This window comes from Humulus lupulus, chromosome 9 (genome assembly GCF_963169125.1).
Source record: "Humulus lupulus chromosome 9, drHumLupu1.1, whole genome shotgun sequence".
NCBI lineage: Eukaryota > Viridiplantae > Streptophyta > Magnoliopsida > Rosales > Cannabaceae > Humulus > Humulus lupulus.
In genome coordinates, this window is record NC_084801.1 from 184,172,255 (window position 1) to 184,181,165 (window position 8,911).

Sequence of the window (8,911 nt, forward strand, 5' to 3'; positions counted from 1 at the left end):
TTTTATGTTTTGTTCTTCTTATTTAAGATATTTTCAATTTATGCTTAATACTTGTGATTTATTAGCCATCTATTACATGAGTTATATGAATTTGATTCAAAATCTGAAAAGTGATATTCAATCATGCTATAATTGATTAGATATAGATTTTGATATTGAACAAAAGTATCAATATAGTTTATGTAGCTTATAAGTTCTTATGTTTAATGTTTCTTATATGTTGAGTTTATCATAGAAATATAGAAAATTTGTACATAAATCGAGATTTATATATCTTAACACGAATATAAAATACTTTTGTAACTTGCTATCTCAATTTAGAAGAAAATATTGCATTAAAGAAATAGAGAGTGGAAATATGACGAGATTAAATGCCCTAATTTTCATCAATTGACTAATTATCTTCATCGTTATGTAGTTTTTATGTTTATGCTTTTGTTTTCTCATATCGACAATCTTTTGTTAGCCAAATAGAGATTAGAGATTAACTATTAGTACTTAGTAATTTAGTCTTCGTGGGACCATATTCGTACTTGTGCACTTTATTACTTGAAACGATATCTATACTTGCATTATCAATTTTTCACAACAAATTTTCTAATTATTATAATTTATTGTTTGCAAATATTTCTTCTTCTTTTTTTCCTTATTTTTCATAAGCCTATGTAATGTTTCCAAAAGTGAATGTTCCCAACAATAGCTCAAATTATAAAAATTTGGTGACAAAGAAAAACAACAATCTCATGCATAGAGGGCAAGTTCAATTGCCAATTGCCATAAATAATTTCAAAAGTATGGCATTGAGATAAGTTTGAAAACAGGCCCTCTTTCAAACAAGGACAAGCAAGAGGAACCTGATATTCAATAAGAGCTAGTTCTTTTCATAGCTAAAAATAAGTCTTAAAAAAATTACTGTCAAGTTACCTGGAGTATAATTACAATTCTTTGTTTCAAACCTAAATTAATATAAGTGCACACATAATCTGATCAAATTACAGACAGCCTAAGCCATTGACAGCCTCAGCTACCCAAAGTAACATCTTTTAATCATATCATAATTCTTGACAGCACCACCTAAGTCCCTGCAAAAAATGTCAAACAGTTCTTAGAAGATTGAACTAAGAATTAACACTATAAGATCATATGGTACTAACTTGAATCTTGTTAAATGTACTTAGATATATAGATTGGGACTTACTGCCATATATCTTCTCTGGTGAGCCCTGTGTATCATCCTCATGATCCTTTCAAACAATACTCCAACCTTACTCCAGACCAGTCAAAAGCCATTTCCTATATCATACACACTCCGAACTCGAAAATCAGATGTTCAAATTGTTCTCTCTTTAACATTCTCTTACTTGTAAAGCTGTAGTTCTTTCTCATGCAATAGAGTTCTACTACAATGCAATATCGAAAAGCATATCTTTGACGGTGTAGAGGTCGCTTACTTTGGTACAATTGCTTCGGACTGCTTTAGTCATCAAAGGAGGCTTTGTATGGAACTGACCTCCAACATTAGGAAACAAAGAAACTCCAGGACTTAATGAAGAGGAAACTGGAGGAGAGTTTTTCTCACTCGTCGGAAGATGTTTTTCCTCTGTCAATGAGAAACCAAAGAGTCTACAGCTACTTTTGCAGGAAGAAACTACATCTTGACTGCTGCTCCTAAATTCTGGAAGAGTTGTAAGAGGGTATGAAATTCCACGAGGATTGCGATCAGAAGAGAGATACACAGACTTTGTTCCCCCGTGATCTTCACCACTGAAGCCACGATCAGAAAATGAGAATGGCATTAGGTTTCCAACATTATTTGATTCAGCCGCGTACAAGCTTCGCTTTGTAGCTCTCTGCTCCTCCTGATTATGACTATTTTGCATGGCATTGAAAGTTGAAAGTGGATTGATTGCCTGCTGGAACATTAACACCGAAGAGGGTGAAGATACTTGTATGGATTGGGCAGGTGTGCGACCATGTGTTTTATTGTTCTGCATAACAGTAGACCATGCATTTCTAGAGCTTGGCACCTGAACACGATCGATGAATCCCAAGCCACCGTACTCACTATCCTCGCGAGTAGTTGGGGCTCTTCCACATGGTGAGCTTGGATGTATTTCTTGACCTTGCAAGACCTTATGGAATCGGAATGATTCACCAAAGCCTATCCGAGCGGGGGTAATATTGTCAGAATTCACACGCATGTGTCTAACACTATTATTCCCCATTGCAGCAATCCCAGAACTGTTTGAACCAGGAAAACCCCTCCTCTCAGATGGGTGTTGACATTGAGCACCCACACCATCAAAAGGAGTATCAAACCCCAAAATTTCTTGACCTTGCAAGACCTTCTGGAACCTCAAAGGCTCCCCGAAGTCTGATGCACCAATTCCATCTGTCAGAAAAATTACAAGTCCAATAAATATGGCAGCAAAAGCAAATATGATCAAAGTTTTTTTGTTTTTGTTTATTTATTATTTTTTCGATTAAAGGAATTAAGATTTGGCTAATGAAACCATACTTGGAACTGGAAATTCTGCTCTCGCCGAAGACAAACCAATCCTGGTTCTCTTCAGACCTTGTGCCATCATGCTAGTGGAACTAGAAACAGAACCAGATGGCTCAATTTCCCATGGAGAAACTCTGCCGTGCCTACTCGAGTCAATATCATCCCACCTAACCTGCAAAATTGTACAAAACACCATGTAAAATTTCATCACAAAATGTAATGTTAGCAGACACATAAATCTATATACTACAAGCTAGTCCATAACTTTCAAGCCTAACAGTGCATAAGCTGTAAAATATCAAGGAAAAGGTCTTATATATATACCAGTGTGTAAAAGTTTTGAGTAGATCTTGTGTGTAAATTTTAACTATTTCTATATATCAAAACGTTGAAGATGAATAAACAAATCCATAGGAAGTACATACAACTAGGCATCTCCACTTTGAGCCAGGCCATCTAACAGGATCCATATCCCCAATCCCAGTTACTAGTCCCGTGTATCTGCCAAAGGACGAAATCGGTCAAGATTTATGCCATATTGCTTTTTATGTAGTTAAATTTCATCGTAAGGCCAAACCTTCGCTCTGCTGCATCTTCTGTTTCGAAACGCATCTTAAACCTCATGCCAACAGAAAAGGAATGATCGAGGCTTCTCAAGAATTTTCGGACAGGTATGATAAATGCTGATGAGCTTGCCCTACAAAGGATCAACATAGTACATTTCTTTGTTACTCAAACATAGAAAAGAGCATAAATTAACAGGGACTCCAGTGCAGCACATTAACTAGTAGAAGCTAAAATGAAAATATCCACAGCAAACCAAGTATACTAGTAAAAAATAAATAATAAAAGAACAAACCCTGGCTAGAAAATTCATAACAAATATACCCGCAACAACATTTTCTAGCTTTATCCTTGCAAGAATGCACAATGCGCCAAGGAGAGGTGAAATCATTTGTGGAATAAAATTATGCAGGGAAACAACACAGCAAAGAGAAGGTTGCGCTAAGATACGAGATATAGCAATTAAGAGATTAAATTACGTGCAAATGAGAGAGATGCGAGTCCGATTAATAAGGTTAAATAAAGAAGAATCATCAAGGAAAATCTTAATCGATGGAGGATAAGGCAACGGCGACTTCAATGCGAGAACATTGCAACAAAGAAAGGTATGCGGAACAGAGGACAAATGATATGTGTTCGTGTATCATTTCATTTTTCAAGAACACTTGCAATATAAGGTAAGATAGAAAACTAGCATAGTATACTCCATTTTAATAACTTGACATGAAATTATTTATGCCAATGTAATACTAATACACTAAAGTTTTCACAAAGTAGAGTAGCTTAGTACCTTGGATTATAGTAGAGGTTGAAAGCACTTCTCGTCGATATAGCATTAACTACATCTTTCATAGAGCTATAATTCAATTGCTGATTAAACAAAGTTGGAAAACTACCACAACCTTTGACTTGAGCCGCCCTTCGAATCCCTAATCTCAGCTCTCCATCATCACCCCTATTGCATATTGTACATGAGAACCCACAAAAGAGAGATAATAAAAGTTGCTTCCAAGTGACAAAGTTTCAGTACCTAAGAAAGAGCACAGCATCACCAGAAACAAGCTTCTTCTTGTTAACAAAAGCACTCCATCCCGTGGTGAGCAAGTGCCTACGCGGTTGCCCTGCATCGAGGAAAACACGAATTCGTCAAAAGTTCTCCTTTGAATGAAAGTTTTAGCACAATTGTTATACTCTTATAGTATTATAAAAGACCCAAATTGGATATAATTATGCTTAGTACAATCTAAATACAACACACGCACCTCTATAGATATGCCGAAACCTCCATTCCAGGCCATGCAGATCCTTTGCCAGTAGCTCTTGTGAAGGCCTTTGTTGATTATAATCCTGCAACAGAAATGGACTTAACATAGAATGCAAGCTCCAACTCGAACACAAACACGAGAACACGCCTGTCGGCATTCGCTCACTATAGATTTGTGTATGGAATCCAATAAAAAGCAATCCTTACCAGTGGAGGAAAGCAATCCTCAGCAGCACGACGAGGAACAGAGAAACCTCCATGAGTACTAGTGTCTGAAGCCGTAAGGGTCTTACAGAACATGTGGGGAGTTGTGGACTTAACAACTGCTTCAATATCTTCCTCATCGCCATCTGCATCAAATTCCCCATCTAGCAGTTTCTGCTCAAATTGCTGATAATGAACACAAAAGAACCGAATTCAGCTCAATAGCCACCAGGAATCTCATTGAAAAAGCCTTATGAACAAGTTAAAGAAACCAATTCGAAAAGCCTTGTATGTGTCGAAAACCAGTAACAAAAAACAAATTTTCCGTTACCATCTCTGCCTACATTTTAGATTAATCTCACCTCGCTTTCAGGAACAAGAGACACCTGCGCGTAGACCTCATCAGTGCCTTCCTCCGCCTGGCCTCATCCCATAAAAAAAATTCTCAAAATTATCAAAGCAGGAGAGAAAAACCAAAACTCCACAACCCGTTTTCCCATTCCCCAATTTCCCGGGAAACAAACGCAACCCAGAAAGTAGAACAATGAAAGAGAAGTTCTTACATGAAGCTTGACGTCAGCTACGCGACAGAAGAGGTGGGGTGAGAAATCACAGAGAGAAGCCGGAAAATCAGAGAGCTGTTCCAAGTGGCCCTGAGGGAAGTAAACGACGACGGTCCCTTTCTTGGGGAGTGAAATGAGTGGGCCAGCGCAGGCGTGCCATAGCTCCAAACAAACGGAGGAAGAAGAAGAAGATGAAGAAGGCGATGAAGAAGTCGAAGCCGAAGCCGAAGCAGAAGCAGAAGCAGTTGTATTTGTTATATAAGCAGAAGCAGAGGACGTTGAAGCAGACGAACCAGACGACGGCGTCTCATCCTCCTCGGTAGTGTTGAGATCGATCAGAATCAGACCCGGACCCGGACCCGCCATATCCAAAAAAAAAAAACCCTAGCTGAGCACAATGGTACTTTCTCTACTTACTTACTTACTTACTTACTTCTTCTCCTTCTTCTTCTTGTTCTACTCCAAACACTAACACCAGTACCCAATCCACAGAGAGAAGTATCTTCTGCTTTAAAAAGAAGCCTTTGGTTAAGCGCTTATTGCGGAGGACTAAGTTACTAGAGAAGAAAATATATACACAAAAACAAAAGAAAGAACTGTACAAGTGATTGTAACAGTAGAGAGAGAGAGAGAAAAATACATAGAGAGAGAGAGAAGAGTCATGCCTGCATTTTAGAGGGAGTTGAATGTTAATTGCTCCTCTTTTTTCATAGTATTATAGTATGTATGAGAGAGAAAGAAAGAGAGAGAGAGAGAAGGGTTTTAAGGTGAAAAAAATGGCTTTTTGGTATTCAAATCAATCAAAGGAAGCTTTTTTATAAAAACCCAACAACTAAAAATGAAATTTTGCTCAATCAAAGAGCCCAAAAGAAAAAAAAAAACTCAATTGGATTGAATGAATAAGATGTACAATAACAACACCAACAATAATAATAAAGCTGGTTAATTATTTTTTAATTATAATTAATTATTTGTTGGGAGTGTGAGAGAGGGTGCAGCATAGCAGTGCTGCAACTTCTGCAATGCTGCAACTACTGCTTCTGGTTCAGTTGTGTGATGTGTGGCAGAAAGAGAAAGAGAAAGAAAGAAAGTAAAAGAGAAAGTATAAGACTTTGCTGTGCTGTGAGAGACTACTGAGAAAAAAAGAGAAAGAGAAAGAAAAAAAAGAAAAAAAGTTTCTTTCTTTCTTTGAAATTTTTATTAAAATAAATCCAAATAAGAGAGAGGAGAGAAGAGACTCCCCCTGTATTTCCGGGCGGATGTCTATTCTGTCCCCTTCTACACCCGCAAATCTCACTCCTATACCCTTTGCCTTAATCTTGTTATTATATTATTATTATTATTATTATTATTATTATTATTATTATTGTTAACACAATCTTATTTTCTATTACGGTTTGGTATTTCCATGATCAGACAGCATCAAATTTGGTGGCTTTCTTTTTTTTTTTTATATAAAAGAAAAAAGGATTCGTCGTTTCATTCATCTGCTACTGCAATCATCACGGGAGTTGTTTGCGTAGACCCTTTCTGGTAAAGATTCTCTTCTATATTTTCATTACACTTTTTGGTTTTGGACTCTCTATAATAGTATATATGTCTTTTGCTTTGTATCTAATTGTTGTTCACTATTGTGCAAAATGCTAAGACGGTGTTACTATCACACCATATTATAATCCAACAGAGTCTTGTAGTTACTCCCTAAATATGGTGGAGTACTTTAATTGGAGTAGACGGCAAAAAAAATTTACTTTTTTGTTTTTTTATATATTAGTATTTTATAAAAAATATATGTGTATTATTTTTTATATAAAATAAAATAATATAGAATATACTTTTAGTCTTGTGTTGGAAAGTGAAAAAAATATGGTGTTAAAATTATATTATTTTGATGTTGGTTCAATGTTAAAATGTATTTCATGTTTAGGGTTGGCCTAGAGCAATCGCAATAAATGAGGTAAACTAGTTAATTTTTTATAATATAGAGAATAATATCAAAATAATAGTTTTTAATGGGTAAGCTAAATTTTGAGTTATTTCATATTGTTTTACCTTAATAAATAGTATTACTTCACATGTAGAGATAACTGTATATTCGTTGAGTTAAAAATATTCTATTCTTTTTTCTCTTTTTATATTGATTATATTATATTGGGTTTATACGTTTTTAGACCCTGTGTTTTGTCTAATTATCTGTTTGAACCTTGTGTTTTGAAAAATTATTTTTTGGACCCTGTGTTTTGTAAAATAGTTCAAATAGGCCCCTAAACCTAATTTTGATGAACAAAAAATTGAGTATATCAACACAGTTCTTAGGCAGAATGATTGTACTTTTGTTCTGAGTTTTTAGTTTGATAAATTATTTGTGATTTTAGTTCAAAAAACTTTTATCAAAATCGGGTTTAGGGGTCTATTTGAACTATTTTAGAAAACACAAGATCTAAAAAGTAATTTGTTAAAACACATATTACAAACAAGTAATAAGACAAAACACAAAGTCTAAAAAGGTACAAACTATATTATATTTTATTTTGTTTCTTTCTCTATCATTTTTTAGTATTTTAATGAATAAAAATAATAATATTTAAATTATGTAGAGAAAATATAGATAAGAAATAGAAAAATTGATGTATGTTGTATTGTAAATGTTTGATGTAAAATATAAAAAATAAAGTTTTGGTGATGTATTTAAAAAATAAGAATATATCACCCGTTGGAAGTGCTCTAATTAAGATGAATGCTCAGAATGTTCGTTGTGATTCTTCAAATATTTTGGGTTTTTTTAGTTCTTGTGAATAAATGATAAAAATTGTGTCTAGTGTTTATATATATCATCAAAATTATAACTATGCAACATCAATATTTTACTTTGCACAGTTAGTGATGTACGCATTGACATGACCAAGTATAAGCATCAATAGAAAGAAAAAAAACAATTAAGATGGTTTTTATCTAGCTGCCTTGATAAAAGAAAATTACAACATTATCTGTTTTATTTTTAAAAATTACAATAATTTTATATAAAGAAAGTTATCTTTACACCTTAAAATATTATAAAGATGCTTTATTTTTAAAATTCTTTTAAAAGTATGTATACCACTTCTTCAAATCTTTAAGTTTATGAAATTTTAGAATTAGTGACTACACTGCTCACCACCTATAGATGGGGTGGGAGGGCCTTGGGGGTTGAAATCCTCTCAATCACATCTAAGTATATTGTCTCCTATAGGTGGTGTTATTTGGTCCCGGAGTTGATGATGGTAGCTGCTCTAATCCTATCATCTCTTTGTGAAGAGGTTCGACACTTTTTCTCTTCAAGGTTATATCAAGAATATGTTGTCAGTATTTGAGAATTGAGATCACGTTCAGACTCATAAAGGAAGTTGTGCAGTCACCAAAAGTACAGACTCACAAAGAGTTGATGATGGTAGCTGCTCTAATCCAATCGTCTTTTTGTGAAGATGTTCGACACTTTTTTTTTCCAAGGATATATCAAAAATACGTTGTCAGTATTTGAGAATTGAGATCACGTTCAGACTCACAAAGGAAGTTGTGCAGTCACCAAAAGTACAGACTCACAAAGGAAGTTGTGCAGTGACCAAAAGTATTTCCTAATCAAGGAAGCACTGCTATAGTACTTGAGATCACATTCAACTCACAAATGAAGTCGTGCACTCACCAAAAGTATTTCTTCTAGTGGGTTGTGTTGAGTTGAAGATTATTGTAAATAGAAAATGGATCTTTCATTGACATGTTCTGGACATGATGTATAGGGCTTGAATTGTAATATGTAATGAATTCAAAAAAAAA

At 34.7% G+C, this 8,911-nt stretch overlaps 1 protein-coding gene across 1 annotated transcript; it reads right to left on the bottom strand.

Annotated features, from left to right (window-relative positions):
• Nucleotides 1-741: 741 nt before the first annotated feature.
• On the bottom strand, nt 742-5,760 carry LOC133801568 (auxin response factor 3-like). The gene is made up of 11 exons (XM_062239808.1): nt 5,102-5,760; nt 4,901-4,957; nt 4,542-4,724; nt 4,333-4,417; nt 4,101-4,191; nt 3,861-4,025; nt 3,084-3,203; nt 2,932-3,007; nt 2,519-2,678; nt 1,199-2,392; nt 742-1,082 (listed from the first exon to the last, which is right to left on the bottom strand). The coding sequence occupies exons 1-10, from the start codon at nt 5,465-5,467 to the stop codon at nt 1,401-1,403; spliced, it is 2,295 nt and encodes a 764-aa protein (XP_062095792.1). The 5' UTR covers nt 5,468-5,760; the 3' UTR covers nt 742-1,082; nt 1,199-1,400.
• Between the last annotated feature and the right edge of the window lie 3,151 nt (nt 5,761-8,911).

Excerpts from the sequence above, each read along its gene's own strand:
- LOC133801568 (XM_062239808.1), bottom strand. The coding sequence starts at position 5,467 with ATGGCGGGTCCGGGTCCGGGTCTGATTCTGATCGATCTCAACACTACC. Across the intron at positions 4,725-4,900 it reads CTCTTGTTCCTGAAAGCGAG|CAATTTGAGCAGAAACTGCT; the intron begins GTGAGATTAATC and ends GTTCATTATCAG. Across the intron at positions 3,204-3,860 it reads AACCTCTACTATAATCCAAG|GGCAAGCTCATCAGCATTTA; the intron begins GTACTAAGCTAC and ends GATCCTTTGTAG.